The sequence below is a fragment of the Propithecus coquereli genome, unplaced genomic scaffold (assembly GCF_000956105.1).
Source record: "Propithecus coquereli isolate 6110/MARCELLA unplaced genomic scaffold, Pcoq_1.0 Scaffold216, whole genome shotgun sequence".
Classification (NCBI taxonomy): Eukaryota; Metazoa; Chordata; class Mammalia; order Primates; family Indriidae; genus Propithecus; species Propithecus coquereli.
Window position 1 is genome coordinate 1819713 of NW_012146745.1, and position 23724 is coordinate 1843436.

Sequence of the window (23724 nt, forward strand, 5' to 3'; positions counted from 1 at the left end):
GTTGGTGCCATCCTGACTCCCATTTTGCAGGTGCAAAATATATACATATATATTTATTACCAATAGATTTTAGGGCCATACCTAGGCTCTGAAAAGACACGATAGTGAAGAATTCTGGGATCTGGTTTACTCTCTCATTGTCTAAACAAAGATTTCTTTACGGTTTCTCTCGTGTAGAGGGGCACATATTTACCTGTTGTTTTGGGGGAAAAATACTTTTCTGTAAACTGTGACAGGATCAGAGGGGGCCTACGTGGGGTGCGATGATCAAGGCCACCGAGTGAGGGGCCGGAGTTGGGGATTTCCTGAGCACTGCAGAGCCCCTGAAGGGGCTTTGCGTCTTGGGGCGGCTCCTCTGAGTGCACGGTGACCCCCTCGAGTGGCTCCATGGTGAGGACTCTTCGTCAGCACACGCCATGTCAGCGAGGGGCAGTGGCAGCACCAGAAGGCAGGCACCGGGGCCTGCACCTGCCAAGCCTCAAGGCGGGGGGACGTGGCCCCGGGCCAGCTGGGGTCCCGACCGGGCTCTGGGGGCTCCTGTGCATCTGCCCCCGCTGCTCTCGCTGCCTCCTCACCGGTTCCCTCCACTCCCCACGTCTGTTCTCTACCTCGGAGCTTTTGCTTACTCACGTTTTTCGTGTTACCGCATCTCTCCAGCTTGCGGAGGCCCTCATGGCCCAGACTCCCCATCCGTGCCGTCGCCGTGTGCCTGATGCGTCCCGTGTTCCCTATTCCACATCCCTCCCAGTGACAGTCGGATCACTCATCTGTCTGTGCCAGACTGTGCTGTGGGTCACCCCCCAGTCCATAGATGGGCTGCGTTGGGGGAGGGGACCGCCCCAGGGCGGTCAGGTGGGATGAAGGGCCCAAGGTGAGAGGAGGGGAGGGGGGTGGACAGGCGCCAGGAGTGACACTTCAGTGCCCTGGCCTGCGCATCTCTCCACCTTCCTCACTCTGAAGCCGTCTGGCAGCCTAGCAGGGACGACTAGAAAATAATTTCTGGGAGCTAAAACGTTTCCAAGATCAGAAAAGGAGAACTCATGAAAGTAACCAAAACCAGGTGGACACTGAGTTTAGAGCTTGACGTTTATTGCTTTATTTCCTCCTCACAACAACTTTTCATAAAGTAGATATTATAATCCTTATTGGGCTTAAATAACCTGTACGGGACGAGCCAATGTGAAGCAGAAAGGCTGATACTCACACCAGGACTGTCTGACTCTGAAATTACGCCTGCAAATTGTACTCCTTCTGCGTCTGACTAGGTGTCTTTAGCCAGCATGTGCCTCACCTGAGTCAAATGAACATCCCCGAAATAATTTGATTGGAACTGGAGCAGCGGTGGCAGAGCATCCCCAGCCAGTGCTGGGCGGGGGATGGGGATCCCCGATATCAGCATTGTGGAGGTGCAGCCCCTCCTTGGGGAGTTTCACCCCAGCAGAAGTGAGTGTACCACGCGGAAGCCCTCTGTGACTCACATTAACACAGATCCATCATTAAGGGGACAAATATGCACACCCGCAGGCTTAATTGCTTCAGTTTCCTTGAGTCACTGATAGGTTTACGGCCTGCCTCAATTCCAGGAAAACTGAAGCAATTGAGATTGGGCGAAAAAGTCTCTTACTTCAATCAATCTCTTGAGCACAGCCAGTCTCTGGCCCCGATGACAGACTGTCTTTCTAGACAGGGTAATTAAAGAGGCAGAGCCAGCTACTTTTCAAAGTCCCCTCATCTCGGCTTTATCATCCATACACAGTCTCAGAAACTCTAGACGGGAAACATCTTTCCTTCTCCCACCCCTCCTCAAGCCACCAGCCCTGCATCTGGGCAAGGGCTGGATTTCCTGCTCAGTTTGTCCCACTCCAGGAGTGAGGCAGGGTGGGATTGCTTCTGTGAGGATGGTGGATGGCATGAGGGATTTCTATTGCAGTTTGGGGACCCCTCATCTTAGACCAAAAGATTTGCCCAGGAAAGGAAAAACAATATTTATTCCAGAAGCTTTTCTCCCGCCAAATCCAGGTCTAGCTTTTTATGAAAAACGTAAGACAACACAAAGTGGCATATCATGCTTCCCTTAAATGACCAAGGAAACTTCTAGCACAGAAAAAAGAGTACGTGTTTTGGACAAATGGAAACTTTTAAATAGCATTTTTTTTTTAAAGCAAGAACTTGGAAAAATCTAATAGATTATTAAAAGATAGGTATGAAACAATGGGTGTTAAATAGAAATTGAGACAAAATAGATATTTGTAACCATCAAAGGTGTAAGATCCTCACAAAATATGAGGAAATGATGCTAGTCAGAAAACCCCCAGATTCTTTTATGATTCTGGAAGGAATCACTTCTCGGCCTTTTGGCCAAGCTCAAGTGTGATTGTGGAGGGAAAAATGAGAAGAGTAACTGATGGAATACATTTCTTTTCAGTTTTTACTGAAGAATTTGTGGTATTTCAACAATCAAGTTACTTTCTGAAATTGAAGTATTAAAACAAGTCATAGTGAATATTAAGAATATTCCAAATCAGGTAACCAAATAAAAAGACTTCAATTTCTAGAGCTGCATAAAACACCCCCATGCACCCTGAAGAACTTCAGAGGGGAAGGTGGGAAAGGTGGTCTCAAAGCCCCTAGTGCAGCCTTAGCCAGCGGAAGGTCCCGTTCGCAAGGATTCTGCCCCATAGTACAGCAAGCTGTTCAAGCTGATGGATGAGATTCCCGAATACTCCAACACTGGTTGAAACTAGCACGAGTGTGTGAGCTGGGCCTACTGGCGGTGGGAATCTATAAAGAGAAACCAGTCCTGAAGGAGGCATGTTCTCTGAGTGTGTACTGCACATATTGATCAGGGCATCCACTTAGATTTTCAAAATGCTTTTGACAGGTTCTACTTTTAAAATCTATTTTTTAAAAAATGGTAAGTTACCACCATACTTGTGTGCATGAAGCTCAGTTATGAAAGCAAGATAATTAAAGTCTTTATAAATGATTTAGATGATACTGAACTCCATATACTAAAAAAATCAAGTTAATGGAGACAGACCGGAAGAAGATCATAGGAATCTGTGTTAGAGGGCAGAAGAGAGGGAGACGGTTTTCCTGTGACCAACTTCCAGGTAATGGCCTCACAGATAAAGACTCCAGCTATAGTTATAAAATAAAAGGATCTCTGCCATATCATTAATGATTCAGAAAAATAACCTAGAGCTCATTAAAATCATTCTCTGAAAACATCAACCCAGTATTAAGTCCTGGCTAAAAAAGGAGAACAAAATGTCTTTATGAAGGACACGGGAAATATAACCGTACTCTACACTTACATAGAACCATATGGATTTTTCTTTTTAACCAGGAATAAAATAAGTTATTATAATATTTTTTGTCACTAATCTTTAATGATAATGTCAATATTAATAATAACCATAACTCATATTTCTAAGCTTTTCCATATCCACTTTCACTTTAATAGCCCTGTGATGTTGATGTTTTTATTTTCTCCATTTTTGAAAGATAGAGAAACTGAGGCATAAAGATTTCAGAGGCAGTACATGCAGGAGCCCTGCCTCAGACTGGTAGTAGAATTTCCCTGTTTCTGCGATATTACATGACTGCACTCTAGGGAATGCAGTTAATGAACTGAGCCACAGTGCGCAGAGAGCGGCTGTGAGAATCGGGAGAGGCGGGTGTGGTTCTGCGAAGGGAGAATGAAAAGCTTGACACATACTGGATGCAGTAACCAAATAAGGACGAAAGAACTGTGAATGAGTCTCCTGACAGAAGGCAGAGACTAAGAGAGGAAGGTGATTCACGTGTATCACATCACAGTGTGTGTGACTTCGCTCACCGCATATTCAACCGCTAGCATCCAACGCTCTGGAAGCCCAAGGAAGGCGAGGCAAATGGCAGCACTGCTCTGCCCAGCAGATACTGTTCCTATGAAACTTATTTCCCAAGGTGTGGCACAATCAGAAAATACACGTGTAGTCAATAAAACAAAAAAGATACTGAACTGTTTACAAATGAAAAAGACAGAGTTAGTTGCTGAGAAGCTGAGACTGGCCTCAGCATTATGGTCGATGGCAGGGAGGATAAAGTCCCCTGGTACAGAATTGCTGTCAGCTCTGTGCCTTCTTGGCTACAGGATGAGGAGTAGATGGAAAAGCTATCAGTACTGTGTAGCTGTCCCTGAGTTCCTGTCTTTGTGTCCTGACTTAACTCTGATCATTCATTCTTTCCGGTTACTACCACTTTTGTTCACAATCCAGTTTATTTAAGAAACTTACAGCTGTATTCCTTTTGAGTGAGCTCTTATACATCAGAAGCAGAAAACCCAGCACTTTTTTTCATTTTGCCAAACTCAATTAACGTTGTTTTAGTTGCAGCCTCTAATTAATAGGCCAGAGCTACTGTGAAGTGCATATGAGAATATAAACACACGGACGATTCAGACACACACAGCAATGCAGTGACCAGCACAAGGAAGGGACAGAAGAACCAGAGCAGGTGTGAGGAATGGCACCACCGACGACTGCAAAATGCACAGATGTCACTGCTTTCTAAAACACATCCTTCGTGGGGAATGCGTGGCTCCCGCTTCCCACTGCCAGCACCTTAAAGTGGGTTTTGTGTGGGGGGCTTGTCGAGGAGGGAGGGCTTCAAAATTAAAATAGAAAATGGAGAAAGGGTGATGATAAAGAAAAGGTCCCGTCCGTGTAGGTTATTCCCAGCTGATCGGCAGCACACCTTGGCAATCGAGTAGCCTGTATTTCTTTTAAATCACTCAGCAGAGACGAGACGGCTAGATCAACATGTCCACGGGGATCTGTCTGTCGGGTCATTTAGAGAGCCTCTTAACCCCTTCTGTAATGAACAGTTACACAAATTAACCTACAGAAACGGCCCAAGGTGGTGTGGAGAGGCTTCGGACCAGTAGCTGGAAGCGAGGACTAAGCAGATCTGATCCTTCAGGGGGGCCTGTCACAGTGAAATCTCAGCAGATTGCTATATTTGTACACTGGTGAGAACTGGTTAATAACTCAATTTCATTCCTGAGTCTATAAGCCCAAACTCCTCAAAATCCTGACGGTGTTCACTACTGATGTATGTCTTCCGTGTATCTAATTCATTAAGCTGAAATGCAAGCACAGTGGCTCATGATTTCCCTGTGTAAGTAAACACTTGCTTCGGTAGACAGTGCGGTCTGATAGAGAGAGCACTGTGCTAGGAATCAGAGGCTGGGATTGAACCCTACTATCTCCATCTCCTTAGCTCTAACCCTTGAAATCGTGAGCTACCCTCCTTGGCCTTCTGGTTGTTCTTCTCTAAGACCTACCACACAGGATTGATGAAGGAAAAGGGGGCCTTACAAGAAAGGCCTTTGCCAGTTGTAACACAGGAGTGACGATGCACTTTTCATGTGCTTGAGTCTTTGTGGAGTTCCCTCTCCACTCCACTTTCTCAGGCTGGATAACACGACAGACACCTAAGGTTATTGCCACATCTCATCTTCACCTTGAAGGAACTTGAGGCCCAGCCCCCGTGACGGCAATTGCAGATCACAGGGAGATAAAAAATAAATAAATAAAATAAAATCGGAGAATTTTAGAGTGAGAAGAGACCATAGAGGTCACTTAGGCCCCCTTTTCTGTGGAAGAAAATGGCTTAGAGGGAAGAGCCTGGAGAAATGACTGGTCCTCCAGCCTCGGGTTCCCGAACTGCGTGCATGTCCACGAAGGCGGTGCTCACGGTCAGCAATGTGTTAATAAGTTCACACGTCTGTGGGAATTGGATGGAAAACCTTGTTTCCCGGGGCGAAGATGAGAATGGAAGGTTCTACTTGAGCGCGGTGCCTCTGGCAGTTATGATAGCAGGTGCTCATACGGATAGTCTGCAGAGAAGGACTCCGTTCACCGCCGAAGAAAGCTTAGCTGTTATTTTAATATTGCCTCCATTTGCTCCTTCTCTCTCCCTTGACCACAGTTAACCCTCCCAGGTCTCTCTGGAAGGACCTGCCCATTTTAATTCACGAATGTCTTGCTAAGTGCCTGCCAACAAGCTCCCTGGGGCTGGCCTTGCATGCCAGCTTTGGATGGGCATGGATAGCAAGGCATCGCTCTGTGAAAGCCCCTGTGGCTGGGTCTTAAAGCAAAGATAGTGTAAGTGGAGCTTTATCAGATGTCTAAAAAGTGTTCAATTTGCTAACGAGCACTTACAGAAATGTACAAATATGACTTGGCCCAGGTTTCTCAACTGGAACTGAGCTGATTCCTGGACTTATAGTTCCTGGACTGACGAAGACTTTTATGCAGCTGGAGCCATTTATTTGCTTAAGTCTGCCTAAGATTGTTGCTCAATTTTAGGATTTATGTGAATGATATTAATAGTGACAACAACAAACACAGAGTTAATAATGATGGTGATGATACTGATGTTTATTGTTCATTAAATACCAGATACTGCTAAGCACGTTGCTTGCATTATCCTGAGATTGAGATTTGGAAAGTAAGGGAATGGATGTTAGACAGTGAAAGGGAGCAGCGGCCTTAAAACGAGGAGACCTACGTCCCTCCCCCCATTCTGGTATTTACTAACTGGGTGAACTCTGTCAAGTAGGTTGACTATTCTGGAACTCAAGTTCCTTATCTGTAAAATAGGGATATAAATACTAACATATGGTCATTGAGGGTTAAGTTAGCTCATGAATATTGAAAGAGCTCGTTGGCAGGGCCCCGTACGTAATGGGTACATCATGACTTGTTGAGTTGATTCATAGACGATAAGAACAGAAATACAAGCGGATGAGGACTAATTAGAAATGGAGATGAATCAAGATCATTTAGGACAAACAACAGGCTATTTATTCTCCGTTTGCAAGTCGTGTATAGGTGATATTTTGTCATTATCGGTTCCTTTTTCCATTCATTTTATAAAGCAAAAGCCATAGAGGGGAAATTACTGAAATAGTTAGGATCGGAGTATTATAGTAAATACAAACTCTTTGTTAATGAAAGACCAAGAGCATCAGAGAGAGGATTTAGAATGAACAGAGCCCTCAAAGGGTCTAGTAGGCAGTTTCCTTGTAATCACCCTGCAACCGGTGCTCCGGCTTTCCAAACCCAGGTGTCTATGTTGCTTCCAATGCCTCACTACCGGGAAGTGGACCCCAAAGACTTGCAAAGCTCAAATCAGAATTCCAGTCCTAAAACCTCAGCCTTCAAAATGACTTATTCTCATTATGATGTATGAAATGATCTGTAAATACATATTTTAACATTATGGAGTTTAAATATTATTACCCGTCTCGCTTGATGTCAGATTTTGTTAAATGTGTACCGTTATCTCAATTTACAAAGGTCAGTTGAGTGGCAGTGCAGAATGGAAATAGATATATGTAAAAAATCCTTTTACCAGTACATCTGTGGCTCAGATAACCCTGCGTTTTTCAAAGAGCTTTGGGCTTTTTTTTTTTTTTTCTCCCTTTCAAATGAGACTTTAATGAGTATCATGTGGATAAACTCTTTGCAGAGGTTTGAAAAGATCCAGAGAAACATGGTGGTAGGAACAAGCAAATCATTTTGGATGAAATCACAAGCCATTTGAATGCCTCCTCATCTCTCTGCTTGTGTCAGAACCTTTTGGCTGCATCCTTCCCCCGCAGGAATGTTTTCATCTCCATGGCTAGGTAAATAGAATGTTCGTGGAGTTGCTCGATTGCTATTCATGCCAGCACAGAGTCGCGTGGACTGACCTACTTCCAAGCAGCATCCATAGAAAGCTTCACTGCTTTCCATCGAGGCTGATTTAAAAGCCACCCTCTGCTTCCTGCAGCTCCCACCCCCACCTGCCCCCGGAGACAACATATTATGGACTCTCTGGGGTGCTTATTTTCTTTCTCCCATCACTCCTGCTTCCCGCGTTGGCTCATTTTAGTTTATCTCAGCCTCTTCTGGAAAAGGAGAAGTGGGTGGCCAGGCAGCTTCAAAGGAAGTTAACATTTCAGATTTTTAGAGTGTAGCTCTATAAAGGGATATTGGTGGGCCACCGAGAGAGATCAGGCTACCCTTAGCCTTATAAACATAATTGATCGAAGGTTAATAACTTATTGGAAACCATTTAAAAGCATTTATATGTGGATGTTTTTTTTCTTATTGGGGACCCTCGACTGGAGTTTTAATAGGTCACTCTCTTGAGTTTCAATACAGCCAGTCCTTACCCTATAAATTAATAGGCTGGACTGAGCTGGAAACATTCCAAACTCCAAGAGAAATGTCTGATTTAAAAAAAACGTCCATGGAGACTTGTACCCAGCTGACATGCAGAAGTATACTCAGCCTGCACCTGATTTGGGGTCTAAGTGGAGCCAAGTGTCATGTCTGGTTTCGTGTCATTGAATGACATGGTTAGAGTTGGAGAGTTCCCAGAGACTTTTTAGTTCCATGATTTGAAGATAAGAAAAGTGAGCTCCAGAGAGATTACAGCAGCCCCGTTCTCTAGGCTTCTTGACCACTGCTCTCTCCAACCTACCATTCTGGTTCTCATCACTGGATCATTTATGCTTGGAGTCTCTGTTGTTTTCACCATTGAGGGCAAATGTCACTAAGCAGGGGATATAGAAATTCAGTTATCCTTCACCTGGTCACAGGTGGAAATTTCTATTCCAAATCCCAGCAAGTCAAGAAGGTTCTAGTTATTTGAAAAATGAACCTCCTGTGCTTCTATTGGGTGAGAGATTTCTGAAATTTTAAGCTATTTTGCTCTAAACCTTTGTTCCACATAGTTCTATGGCCATTGCTGAAGCCTGTTTGGAGGCAGAAGAGTGGGAATGAAATGAGAGGAAGCAGCTCCGTGGCAGACAGGGTTGAATACAGGAACCACAGGGAGAGCTCCACTCCCAGTTGGTCTCTGAACATCTTCACAAAAGAATTTCCTGGCTGTGCTAGCTCCCATTTTGTTGTTCACTTCGCCAGGCCTAGATAGGCACAAACTTCATGCAGACGATCCGTGTTCCTGACATCTGCGCTGGTTGACTTCAGGCCCAGCAGGGTGCCCTGTTTTATGTGGCTTTCACTTTGGGATATAGGATTGTCAGTTCAGAACTCCACACCAGATGGTCCCTCTGGTGAGAGGTGTGGAGGCCCAGCCAGCTCAGCCCAAGGGCCATTGTTTTTCTGGCTAGTCTCATTTCCTCACTTCTCTTGACTTTGTCCTTTCTCTCTGCATCCTTCTCCTTTGTCTAGTTTTCATCTGTCCCTCGTCTTCCTTCACAGATGGCCAGGACATTAATGTGCTGCTGTCATCATGTTTATGAAACAAGCCGGGGCCTTTAGAGGATGCCGTTCTAGAGACATTAAAGACTTGGGTCACGTTTGATACCAAGGTGAAGATGTGCAGGATAATTAGTGATCCCCTACTGCTATTAACCCCTGACTGAAGCAGGTTATTTTCTTACAAAGGTGCTGAAAGTTAATACCACTGTTAATAGTTTCAGCCGGAAGACCATTATGAAACCATGTGGGAAACTAGACCTACCATCAATATCTTTCAAACCCTGAAATTAGAGGGGGAAAAAGAAAAGCAAAAAAAAAAAAAAAGAAGAAGAAAAAGAAGAAGAAGAACAGAAGAAAAGGGGGGTAGTTCTATCATAGGCCTATCCTTGGTAACCTTAATGATGGTCACTATCTGATAGACAAGACCCATTTGTTATTCTTAGTTTTAGATGGTTACAGATGGTAGGCTTATCACTACTAGAGTTCTGAGCTGAATCTTTATCACATAAAGAAACTCGTAATGGCCACTGAGACAGCATAGGGTGAAGGTGTAGCTAGATGCTATTTTTAAAGATGTGCTTTTTCCCTTGTAATTCTTTCATAAAGAATATAGGGCTATTCATAATACCACACTTAATACAATTGAAAAACAGCCAAGCACAGGTAATAACCCATAGACATCCTCCACCCCCCTAATGCCAGGGGCCCTCCATGGTAGTGGATTTTATTTGTTCTCCACCTGATCCAAATCTTTTCTAACCCTAATATGGGTGAACCCCTCAGAAACCGTTTTAGATTTGGTTTGGCTGAAAGGTTTTAAGACTAACAGCGAGTTTGAAAATCCTGCTCTAAACAAGGTCTTTCCGTGGTCAGTAATGGCCATCAGAGGTGTCAGCCTCAACCTCGGAGGATGCGGGGTCAGTTCAGCAGGTGCCCTCGGCAGGAGGCTAAAAATGGACCGGCTAATGCTTCCTCCTGCCTCGACCTTGGCAACCGCAGCAACCTCATCACCACTCAGCTGGATTCAGCTTGAAACTCAGCAATGCCAGGAGTGAAAAGGGTCCCAGAATGCCAGCACTGCTCTAAGCCACTCTGAGCAATTTGGTGAATTAAAGGACCTTGAAAATTTCCCCAGTTCAAATCCATATTTGAATTTATATTGCCAAATTTTTGAAAGAGAGCATCATGATCTGGTCCTCAATGAGGCTGTATTTTGGGGAATTCTGATCCTGACATGGTACGTTTTCTTAGCAGCTCAATTTGCTCAGGGAAATGGGACGGGATGCCCAAGAGCACTCTCGGACATTATGGGGAGGTTGTAATGCCTGGAAGAAGAATGTTTGCAGCAAAGTTGCAGGTGTCCTAAGCTAACCCCACAAAAGGACATGCTACAGCCCACAAGCTAACATTAGAACAATGACTAAGGCTAATTTAAAAGTGATTTTATCTCATTCTCCTTCCCTCTGCCGTTCCCTATCCTAGATTATGCTCTACGGTGACTTTCCCTGCCCAAGGTGTCATCATTCTAGTTCTCTATCACATACAGAAGCTCTGAGGTTTCTTTCTCAGAAGCCGTATATCTGTACCAGCCGGGGGCCAGTGTGGAGATGGCCTGGCTCTGCACAAATCCTCCCAGGCCTGTCCACCCTATGTGCAGAGGGAAAAGAGGGGTGGAGTGCTGGTTAGACTTGAGAGAGGGTTGGACGTTATCTGAGATGTTGAACTCATCTGCGCAGGTGGTTTTGTGAGGCACAGCCTTCTGGACTTAGAATCATGGAATGGCAAAGTTACAACAGAATCTTGAAATTCTTTTACACAGATCCTCCTTATACAGAGGAGAAAACTCAAAGCAGGGCAGCTCATTCATGCCTACTCAGACCATGCCGAGGCCTCCAGAGCCCTAGTTCGCTATTCTACTCGCTGCAGAGTATAGGATCAGAGTCATAGCGAGACCCTGATTGAATCCGGTTTGAATGCCATTCTCTTTCCTGGTCTTCCTGACCATTCTAAGTTGTGGCTTAGTTCACTCCTCTGCTTAACAAACTGTGGGTGACTTTCCATTAGCTCTGAACTCCTTAAACTGGTATTCACAGTGTTCAAAGTTGACACCAATCTGCATTTTTAGCCTTTGTCCTCAGCTATTTTTCTCCACTTCCTCCCCGCTGCCGCTTAACAAGACCTCCTGTGGGTCTGCAAACATGCATTGCCCTTCTGTTCCCTGTGCACACTGCTCTCTTCATCTGGAGTTGCCTCTCCCACGTTTTCCCATTTTATTCGTTTCCACCCGCTTTTGCCCAGCCAAGTTCCACCCTCTCACTCAGCACTGCCGTTACTTCTTAGGGTACTTGTTCTTAGCCACGTATTACGTTTCCTATTAGATTGAAAGCTGCTTGAGAGTAGGGACCATATAGCACGATTTGCTGAATGTGGCAAATACAGTGTGCCCCAAAAGTACTTACTGTCTGTAAGAATAAATAACACGCTGGTTTCCTCGTGTTCCAGGCAGTTCCACGATTCTGGGAGGTGCTGGGGGTGTGAGGTTTGAGGAGGGGAAGAAGGGATGTACTGAAAGTCAGGACAGCTTTACCTTTCCAGAGGTCTCAGCCCCACAGTGTGATGCTGGCTTCGGTGCTCCTGCCACTTGTGGTGTCTTGAGATGACTGTGTAGGATCCTGTGGGCACTTGTTTTATTCAGTACATTGTGGCCAGGTTTCTTCTGAGCCTCACTGACAACCCTCAGCTGGCCTTGAACTGCAGTAACTATTTTATCACCTCCCAAATTTGCTTCTTGTGAGTCTCAGGGCAGGCTCGCTTTGGTAAATCAACTTCTGAGCATGTCCTCTCCTTGAGCTATTCCGCCAACGTCCAGGACAGCATGATTACACTGATGTTCCACGCTCTGATCTCGGACCCACTGGTGAAGAAATTCACCAGACGTTAACTGTGCCCCGTGTGGTTGTTTTATTGCTTGACCCAGGCCAGGTATAGTATAAGTAAATAAGTTCCTGGTTTAGCATTTTAGCACTTCTATGGCAGATTTTGGCAGGAGCCAAGGAAGGAGCTATCAGTTGGTAATTATCTTGAAACTGAAAGATGACATGCACCCTTGACAGGCATGGCGCCCTCTTCCTTCACCCTTTGCCCTCCATGGCAAGCCTGGTCAGGGCAGAATCATGCTCTCACATCCACAGGGATGGGCAGGAGTAACCCAAGGAGAGTTCAGAGGGCTGGCCTGGAAGCCAAGGCCAGAGACTGTGCTCTCAGCCCACCTCCGCATGGGGCTTTGTCAGACCCCCACTGCACCCTGTTCCTGCCTTGGTGCTACCACGCCTAGGTCACTGGAGCAGAACACCTTCCCCTTCATGGAAAGTCCTGGACTGCTAATGCATATGGTGCTTCTGTCTGAGCTGATGAAATGTTCTAGAATTAGGCAGTGGTGGTGGTTGCACAACTTTATTGGATTATATACTTTGAAAGGGTGAATTTTGTGGTTTGTGAATGATATCCCAGTTTTAAAAGAAATCATGGCATACTAAGATCTTGCACTAAAAGTCAAAATTTTGCAACATAAAAGTCCTGAAAGACCACATGGGTTTTCCACTCAAGTGCTTCCTGTCTCCACACATGTTCTGAGGTCACGTGATCTGGTGCATGTGTGGGGGTGGAGGGGATCTAATAGTTCATCTGTCTCAGTCTCAGTTCTGTGTCAGCCTGGGATGACCTTGGTCTAGGTATTTCCTTGCTTTTGCTTCCAAAGTCAGAACAGAGGTAAGGAGCCTGACCTACTTGATAAGGATCTCCTGGGAAACAGAAATCTGGTTTGCTAAATGCTTTAGAGGTGTGAGGTGCAAGATCTTCTGAGTAGTTTGAGTAGTTACAGGAAGGACGGAGCAATGCCCAGGTGTGTTGGGAGTAAATCCCGGGCTAGGGTGGAGCCGGTGTGGGCGGGAGGCTAGACCTGTGCTGCTCCAGGTGATTTGATTATGCCATTAGGTGCTCCATTGGGAGCTGTGATGGCTCGTGATTTCTGTACCTGTGGTGAGGAGACACTTGGTTTCTGCTGCAGTGACTCGGGGAGGAGGGGGTGCTTCCAAGGCTTGGATGTGGAGGCGCGGGAGCGGCTGGAAGGGTCCGTGCCCAGGTGGGGAGTGGGGCTTGTGCTTGCTGGGCCTCCTCTGGAGAGCTGCCAGCCGCTGCTGCTGCCCCCCACACGTCGGCAGAGAAACGCCTGGAGGCTTCTCCTCACCTGGAAATCCGGAAGCGGCCTTAGCGGAAAGACGGCTCCTTCTCACCAGGAAGCCTGTGTCGTTGCCTCACTTAACAAACGGGGCTGCGCCTACAGAAAACAGGGGAGCTTCCGTCCTCATCCCCTCTGCCTGCTGCAGCTTCCTGGGTGCTGGCGCCAGCCATGCCCCAGATCACGGACAGCCTAGCCACCCCGCGTTGACTGAGTGCCCTCGGTGACAAGGGAGAGGCCCCAAGGATGAAGGAGAGCCATGATCACGACGTCTTTGCAGCCCCCTCCCCGTCCCTTCTGGTCTGTGGGACGTAGGACAAGGTAGGGACTCATATCAGTGTCTTTCGGGACAGGTTGAGAACCTGCGGCTCATACAAAGCCCTCTCGCAGACCCACCCTGTGAGGACCAGCGACTGGCTTCCCCCTCCTCCTCCTCCTGATTCCCCTGTCAGTGCCTGAGCATCCCCCACCTGCTTGTCTTTCTGTTGAAAGGAAGTCCGCTTACCCTTCAGGCACAGCACCGGTACCACCTGCTCTGAGAAGGCTGCTTCCCTCCCCTCTTCCACCTTTACCCAGGCAAGATCACTCAGTCCTTCTTCTGCGCGCCCACAAAACTTTGTTCTGCCCCTGGTGGCACACACTGCCATGTCCACTCAAGGTGGACTGCTTTGGAGAAACGCTGATGGGCCTCCTTTGGGTTAGTATCTGCATTACATGCCCAGTGTATGTCTGTTGAATAAATGAATGACTGAATCAATCAATAACATCATTTGTGCCCTCCCACAAATACTGGAAGATATTTATAAACTCCATAAATACTTAAAATTGCTTTCCTGTTTATGATTGTGGTACTTGATGAGAATACATTCTAAAAGTGTCTTATTAAATCTTTTTTATGTCTGTGGAATTTTGTTTTTGGTCAAAGGTGATAAATTTGGGGAGAAGAAGCCATGCTATTAAAAAAATGAGATTTTATAAAGCAATGGTTTGCTAAAGTGTGTTCAGCAGAATCCTAGTTCCCTAGTGTGGGGCTAGTTGTTAAGGAATAAATGGCCTAGGGCCAAATGAAGTTTGGGAGAGGCTGTGGTTAATCAGGTTACTCTACTGTGGGGTGTCTCAAAGCTTTGATATGATATTGCTTAGGAGTATGAGAGAGGGGGCATATGCAAAGTGTACTTCTGCAACACTAGCTTAGCACCTACCACAGTGCAAAAGGCAAAGCAGGTTTGGCATTTTGCTATGAATTCATTGATGATAATCCAGTCCCTTGAATTAGGTCCCTGAGAAGCAGGTGAGGGCGTCTGTGATAAGGGCCCACTTCTTCCCCACCCTCTGCACATACACCACCCCTGCTCTGCAGAAACGAAGAGAAAAATGAAAGGGAATTAAAACATTACTTTACCTGTCACAGCAAGTTATCCAGCATCTCCAGTGGACTATGCAGCAAATGATTGTGGTTTTAGAAATAACCTGTCGGCCCCAGTGGCTCTACGGTAACCTCCCAGGACTATTCCATAAACACCAGTTCTCTGCGCAGTAATTACCAACTCTCTCCTTGGTAAATTTACTAGTGTGTCTAGGAGTAATTGCTGGAGAACTCACACTTTCAAATTTACAAGAGGCAAACAGCCTTGTATTTACTCAGGGGGTTATCAGGTATTCAAACTGAGCTGTGTAAAAAGTGCGACTGATCATAGAAATAAGGGAGAGAGCCTGAATTTTCACCTTGGAGTTTTTCTCAATGGGCGAGAACCTGGCTGAGTAGATTTATGGTGGGGGTCTATGGAGGATACTTTTCTTCTCCTCAAGGTCTCTTCCCTTCCTTGAGGTTTGGAGCAATAGTAAAGTCGGACTTTATATACAGTTGGAACCCATTGTTGCCTTCAGACAAAAATGGCTGGTTGGTACCAGTGGCTGGGAAGCTGTAAAACTTGGTCCAGTCCAAATTCTTACCTGTGCCCATGGTGTTTATCCTCTAGAGATCTCAGGGAACACAGAGGACATCCCTCTGGTGCGCTGGAGGCAGCAGTGGCTGGAGAACGGCACTTTGCTTTTTCACATCCATCACCAAGATGGTGCCCCGAGCCTCCCTGGGCAAGACCCGACTGAGGAGCCCCAGCATGAGTCCGCAGAAGAGGAGCTGAGGATCCTCCACATCTCCGTCATGGTAAGAGCAGCACAGCCTTAGCCTCTGCCATGGCTTGTGTTACCTTGACACTGAGTCTTGGTGCCATAGACGTAGCTTTACATCGTGATACCCAAGTCTACAATGACCACTGAGCATGTTAATAAGCACACTTCTTGTTTGTGCGGAATGCATCCACTTGTGGTATAAGTTGCAGCTGTTTCCATAATACCATTCCCCAACTGTTCTCTCTAGAAAGATGCTCAGATACGGAGTAACTTTTACAGATCAGAGATAATATTAGTATATCTGAATATCATAAAGCATTAAATAGTTGTGCCATAAATATTTGTTGAATAACTGAATCTCCAAGCTGCTTGCTTCTACCAAGCCCTCTTTCCTCTTCTCCCAGCCAGGAGGAGGGTAGCAACCTGGGTTTCTCTCCTCTTACAATAAAGGCCATGTCCATAGATACCTGCTGCTCTCTCTAGCTCAGCTCAGAAACTTCCCCATCAGCCTTTCTTCTATTTAAAATTTTGAAGCCTAAGACAATGAAAAGATTCTTTGTAAAATTCCAGGAACTTGTGTTCTAGAATCTCACTAGAAAGTAAGTGCTACAACGGCAGGCAGGGTTTTTGTTTGGTGCTGCTGTATTCATATATGTATCACCAGTTGATACTTAATATTTGTGAAATAAGTCAATGAATTTCCCAGTGGAGAGAGAAAATACCTGTTTCATTTAATATTTTATGTATCAATATTGTATTGACAAACCAACACATTATCTGCTCATAGGGTAGCATGGCAGCAGGCTGGAACTTGACTGATATCCATGGGCATATGCATGTCAGGGCATGTGCTATTTCACTGTTAGGAAACTCAACACAGAGCACAGAACCAGCCCAGGTCTTAGTCTAAACCTTAATTCATCTGTTGGTCTGGTACTATCACTAGATGCTGTTTCGTTTTGTACATGAGACTGAGAGAAACTGAGTACATTTCAGATATATAAAAATGTACATTATCCAAAAATTTGAGATGGAAAATCTCCCCATAAAATCTCTGATAAAAATCTCAGAATGTAATTCTTTCATTTCTTCCTCAGCCACTGTCCCCATAAATAACTGGCTCAATAGGTTACTTCCATGTACACAATACACTTCGTTTAAACTATATGGTAGAGAGAAGAATCTTTGAATAGCAAACGTAAACTTCAATATCCAGATAAAGCCAGAGGCAGGAGAATAAATGAGATTGCTCTGCCTCACATTGACAAATTAATTGAGGTTTATAGCATAGGAATTATAGGACTTGTATATTCTTAATCAAAGACCAATGTTTCCTCTCTCATGAAAGGTTTTCTTCTTTAATGTAGCTTGTAGTTTCCAGAGAGTGGCAAGATTAGGTAAGTCAGCCAGATCAGCCCTGGCATTGACTAGGGTGACAAATGTAGAGGCCAGATTGTCCTCACATTTGTAATATGGTCTTATTAAAAAAAGGGATGATTTCCTACCAGCCATTCCCATCTTGCCATCAATGTGGGAAGCAATTGTGGTTATGTGTGGTTTTTGTTTGGTTTGGATTTCATTTTTTTTTTTTTGGTCCAAGACCATTTCAAAGAACCATTCTTTGTCACAACAATGGAATGTTTAAGGCAAAGAAGGACCTAGAGATCTCCAAAGATGAATACTGGGTACGACTGTGTCTGAAAGACGGTCCCTAAATACAAGAAGTTAAAACAGGTGATATGTCAGAAGACGAGTTTAGTGGGGTGTCTGGGAGCATAGTCTGAGGATCTGCAGAAAGACAAGTAGTGTAAAGCTTGTCCTAGTTGTTGCTTCATATCTTCAGTGGAAGAAGGACCCTACCATCGACCCTCAGAATGAAGTGCTCTGATGAGTTCTCTAGAGAAGTGTGTGTGTGTGTGTGTGTGTGTAGGTGTAGGTGAGTGGATTTGAAGATAGAATTATGCTGATCAAAAATGTCAAAGGATTTTAGGAAATAGGCTGTACCTTTAAAATAAAACAACCCCTTTGAGAAGTCCGTCATCACTGATGCTTTTGTAAGGGATCCCTGGGCAGGGATTGATGGACAGTGGACACTGACATGGAGAGAGCACAGGAGTCAGCCTTAACCCTGTCTCTGAGATCTGTCTTTCATATGCCACTGGCCACCATGGCAGACTGCAGTGACATTCTAGTTTCCAAGTAAAATAGAAGAGATTATTCCTTCAGCTTTATTTGAGTTTCTTCTAACTTATTTTCAGCCAGGCTGGAGGAGACAGAGGTTAAAAGGGCATCGGCAAAGGGCGAGGGTGGGAAAGTCTTATGCTGTCCCTGGCTTGGCCCCTTGGAAGGCGACAGGCCCACGTCTCCATGAATGATGTAGAAAGTCCTTGACTTCTGCAGGACAGGGATCTCAGGGTGCACTGCAGATGTAAGCGTTCCCTCTCAGCCTCGTCACAGACGGTGTGGTCAGTGGAGCCGAATGCAGCCCACCTGGCCATCCCACCTTGCCCCCATTCCCATGCTACACACGTACGCCACACGCTGCCTCCTTATCCTTAGGACTCTATTCTAGAAGCAGTTTCAAAGTCCGAAGTTGTGTATCTGCCCTCAGCTTAGAAATCAAGCCTGAGGGTATCTTGTTTGAAGATGTCATTCTTAGAGTCTCTGATGGCTGCTTCTTAAGATACTCGGGGATCAGTAGACTTTGTTTGATACACGTTATACCATATACTTTGGAGGTGAGGTAGGCAGCTATTTGAGGCACCTGGATGACAGCATTATAAATGTCAGAAGATAGCAAAATCCATTGACTCGTAACAGTGTTGGGCAGTGAAATGCACTTAAATGAAATCTTATTACCCAAACTCCGTTAGTTATGAAGTAACAGAAACAAAGTTATTTTTCATTAATTCTATCAATCAACATTGGTGCAGTTTTCAGATTGGATCAAAATAGTATAATTTGAGGAAGAGGAAAGTTAAAGTTATTATCCAAACATGAAATATGTCCAACTTTTCCTCTCTTGTTAGGAAAATGTGTATTTAAAAGCTTAACTGGTAATCCCAAATATTCCCAATATGTGCATAGGGAGTCAATGGTTCTGTAAACCTTAAAGTTTACACTTCTCTTATTTTTTATCTATACTTTTCTCATCCATATTGCCTCAGTGCAGAGACCACTGTTCATTTCTGCATTTTGCATTGACTGTGTTTTGTTTTAAACACAAACTGTAAGTGACGAGAGAATGAGAAATAAAAGAAAACCTTTTCTGTATCTTTATGACATTGTGCAGATGAGAATCTGCAAAGTCCTCTCTTACACGGCGCACAGTATAAATCCACCATCAGCGAAATCACGGGCTTGCGGAAAACCAATACCCCAGCTGGGAGCTTGGCAATTTAAAACTTTGAAAAACCTTTTGCTTTTCTTATTTTTCAATCACATCCTAAAATGTTTGAATTATTTTTTCCAAAGAGGTACTATTTCTTCCTTGCATAGAATAATTGGATTTCCCTACTGAAATCTTACATTATTGCTTTGAGGGTCAAACGACGTATTTTAACCTCCTGCATGATTCAAACTTGGCTGAAGAGATTTATTTCAAATTTTGCAAGATAATTGACATTCAGAACTATGAAAGTACATGAGGATACTCTTTTGCAAACTCTTCGACAAGTGAAAGCAGAATCAGTAAATGAGAACTGAGTGTGAGTTTAGACTCAAAGTCAAGAAATTCTTCAATTATAAGGCAAATTGTTTACTCCATAGAAGACTAGGTTTTAATATGACTTCACATCAAGTATTCAGACTCTGTGTGGATGAAGCTTCCATGTTATACTTTGGCTAATTTACCCTATGATCTACATTTTTCTGCTTAAAGCATGCAAAGGATTTTAATGGTGCATAATAGAATTTAAATGTATTATCTATATATTTCATCTTTGTAATTAATTATGGAAGTGTTAATAGATTTCCTATATGCATATAGGTTGGTTAAGTACATTTTTCATAGCAAGGAGCCTTTCAAAAATGCTTCAGTTACCTATATATGTGTATGTGTATATATAATTTTTGTGTATTAATAACTCCCACTGGTAGAGAATATCTTTTGTAATTCAGCCTTCTTAGGCATAATTGCCATAATTCACAACTGTGGGGGAAAAGTCATTGTGAGGTCTGTCCCCCTGAAAATTTTGTGAACAGAACCCATCACTCGAGCCTGGGTGCAGCTCAGGACCACTAGCCCACTGTGTCAAACTCACTGGCCAGCATCTGCAGGCCCCCATGGCCTTCAACTGCTGGCTGCCATCAGAGGCCTTAGCCTGACCCAGGACCCCCATTTCTGGGAGCCCCAGGTGAGTCCAAGGTACAGAGTTCACTCTTGGGAGAAACAAAGTAGAGAACAGAGTTTGAAGATAAAAGAGGTTAAAGGTGCTATTACGAAGTCCCAATGTTCAGCAGATAGAATGAGCATTCTAGGAAGGTCCATTCTGGAAAAGTCACATTTGGGGCTGAGTTAGCACAAAGTCCACAGATGGGGGCCTCTAGGATCATGTTTCCAGGGCTGCGTAACAACTTTGCACCAAACCCTCATCCTTGCTCTCACTGTTTCGTTCAAGTTCCGTGCAGCTGCCTGCACGGCATACGTGACTTGGCTTGGTGTGCTTTGTTTCACTCCTAGAGCCTAGCGCCTGCCAGGGTAGAGAAGAGCAGTTCCAAGGGTGGCCGTCACTGTGTGTCATCGAGATCCATAGGCACAGGAGAGAGGGCTAGATGCTTGTTCTGTCAGTATCTTTTGCCTTCAGCAAATCTGTTATGAAAATTCATTAGCAAATTCATTAATCAAGGTCACTTTTGCAGCTTTATGGTCAATTGATATTCTTTGTTTTATTCGACTTAGGATGCCCTAATTTATTAGATCCAGTCCTCCTGATCTTTAAGAAACAAATGGAGACATTTAGACAAGTCTCATGTTACCAAAAAGTATAGAACTAGAGTAGTAAGTTGGAAATACCAAAAGACAGACCTCCATTCAGATCAAGGAAGACTTTTCTTGAAATTTAAGCCACCCCTCATGGGACTGGACTGACTTACTGGTCACACCGCCCACCTGCCATCACTGTGTGTTTTATCTTCCATTAGAAAAATGGTGGGTAGTTCCTAAAATAATCAGCAAGATCCCTGAAACAAAACCTCTTCGCTCTTTGTCTCTGAAAGACTGATGTGCAAAAGTCTGGAAATTCCAGGGTCCATTTAGAGGCTAAGCCAAGTGCCATCTAAAGTTTGGCTTGCAAACCTCCTCCACCTGGCATCATGGGATGGACCTGCACCTCTTGCTGAGATGCACAAGGCGCAGGTATGTGTGGGTCCACTGCCTGTTTCAGTTGCCCACGTACTCTGCTGTGGTTTGGTGCCCTCCCACATTCCAGTACAGTGAGTGCCAGGGTGTAGTGGAAAGAAAGGCTGGACTTAGAGTTGGAAGAGTGGGCTTCAGATCCTGGCTTTCCTGCTGTAGGTAATTTGCTGGCCTTTTTGGAAGCTTCATTATCTCATCTGCAAAATGAATACACTGGTTAGGCTTTTTAGTTTTAGAGAATGGAGATCCACTTAGGCCTCCTCTGAAATGGAGTTTTATCATAGAAATTCGTATGGAGATAAAGGAGACAGCACTCTCCTGATTTAAAAAAAAAAATTCAAAAAGCAGATTTTCATGAAGGCTGGAACTGGAAGGCTGTTGAAGATCCAAGTTACCTTATCAGCCTTAAGCCTCCATGGCGTGCGGTGTGGCACTGCACACCTGTTTCTGCTGCTCCTCCTGCCGTGAGCAGCTTCTTTGTCTTGTCTGCTCTATAAACCCTGCTCCGTTTCGATGCTTTATATGTTGGAAGTTCCATGTACTCATCATGTCACCTCACTTGTGACCCACCCTGACTTCTCTTACTTTGCAGTGTTTACAACTCTGTTCCCACTGCTGTCAAACTCCTTGCTGTCACCCTCGTTCCAGCTCATTAGGGACGAAGCAGGTGGCTCTAGCTGTTACTAGTGCCCATTTGTTAAAAGCTTTTTGTTTCAAGTTGTCCCGTAGGTGGATGTGATTCTAACCTCCTCCTGGAGGCTGTAGTGGCGAGGTGGGCTTACGTGGTGCATTCCTGCTCTCGGCACAGCTCAGAGCCATTTCCTTTAGCAGAGGCTGAAAAACGATGATTCCACATTTTCTTTGTTCAGTATAACAAGCATACGAAGACCTAACTTGTAGAGATGTTTGAAGAATCAAAGATAGACTTCATCATCATCATCATCATCACCAAAATCTTATTTTGCACTTACTATGTGCCAGACACTGTTTTAAGTGCTTTCAATAGATATTACCTTGTTTTTTATTCTTATCACAATACCATGAAGTAGGGTTGGTTATCATCTCATTTTACATATAAGGAAACCAAAGACCAACAGGCTAAGTCACTTACCCAAAATTAAACAACTACTAATTTGCAGAGTCAGGATTTGAATCAAGGCATTAGCAGAATCTAGACTATCTTTTCAGTAACACCCAATTCATCCCCTGGCCCATAGTGAGTACCCGATATATATTTATCATAGGTCCTTTTACCAGATTTTGTTGTTTTGTTGACTTTTGACTGCTGAGACTCTTCTGACACTTTTCCCCATTTTTACTTTGACACTAATAACTCTGTGAGCACTAGGACCCACAACCACTGTGGAACACAATCTTTTTGTAGCTACACCAGGCAGCTAACCCCAGAAGTTCAGACTCTGTTCAGCTTGGCTAATCCCACCTGCTAACCTTGGCTTCGGCTGCACCACCTCACAGCTGGCAGTGGGTTTATTGGCAGGGAAAGGAAGAGGAGGGTAGTTGGGGAATTCCAACTCTAAAATTGTGAAAGTCATGCAACAAACTTAGACTTTTTCATACACATACTTTCACATTTTGCAGTGAATATTTAGAAACTAGAAGTGTTTTTAAATGTTATTGACTTATCATTGATTTAAAAGAATCATTGACTCATTCATTCATTCAGATAGTGATTATTTCATTTACCAATATATTTTAGACTTCAGTGTTTTTTAAGGTACTAAGTACACAGAAAATGATTAAGATAAGATTCTGCTTTCAGGGAGTATTTAATGATATTATTAATATTTAATATTTGAGGATGGCCCTTAGCAGAACTGAGAGCCAAGTGGAGAGTCTACCTTCTTTTCCATTCCTTTCCATTCTTTACATATTCTTTGCGATTCTATTCTTCTCTTTTCTGAAGTTCATAGAGGCCTTAAGCTGTCCTCCTCTCTCCAGACAGCAAGGAAAATAGCTAAGAGGCCACATTTTCAAAAGGATACTGATGTCTTTTAACAAGTTAATGTAATATTCTGTACAGCAATCTAGCTCACTTGATATAGAAGCCAACAATTTACTTTCAAGTACTTAGTTCCAAAAATCCCTGAAGATTCTTTTTAAAGCAGGAGCCATAATCTCCATTGGGTTTCAATCAATGTTAAAAAGGAGTAATATTCATAGTAATAAAGCTATTGCTCGCTAAGCCCTCACTGTGTCTCCAGCACTGTATGGGATCATTTTCATGTATAATGTCAATCAATTTCCATAGCAACCTTATAAAATAGGTATTTATTCTCCCACTTTTCAGACGTGAGCACTGAGACTTAGACAAAGTAAATAAGAGGCCAAAGTTACATAGGCCATGATAGGTAGGCCAGGATTCAAGGCAAGTGTATCTGACTCCAGAGTCCACTCTGCTACAACATTCTCCTACCTGGTGGCATCAGGGTTGGCTGATTTCTCCAGGTTTCCAGGCTGTGGAATAATTTTACTTATTTTAGCTAACATAGCAGAAACCTCTCACCTGAAGATTAAGAAGGCACATAGAGAAGTGGGCAAGATGCTCTCATGGTGAGGTCTATGAGCTACTTCAAAAGGTAAAGGAAGGCTGGGTGTGGTGGCTCACGCCTGTAATCCTAGCACTCTGGGAGGCCGAGGTGGGCGGATTGTTTGAGCTCAGGAGTTCAAAACCAGCCTGAGCGAAAATTCATTAGCAAATTCATTAATCAAGGTCA

The 23724-nt window shown here is 44.2% G+C and overlaps 1 protein-coding gene across 1 annotated transcript in view; it reads left to right on the top strand.

Annotated features, from left to right (window-relative positions):
• Positions 1 to 23724, top strand: part of ASTN1 (astrotactin 1) — a 322529-nt gene that overhangs the window by 105340 nt on the left and 193465 nt on the right. Inside the window, exon 2 of the mRNA XM_012644642.1 lies at positions 15480 to 15667. Coding sequence (XP_012500096.1) covers positions 15480 to 15667 — 188 coding nt within the window. The remainder of the gene's footprint in view (positions 1 to 15479; positions 15668 to 23724) is intronic.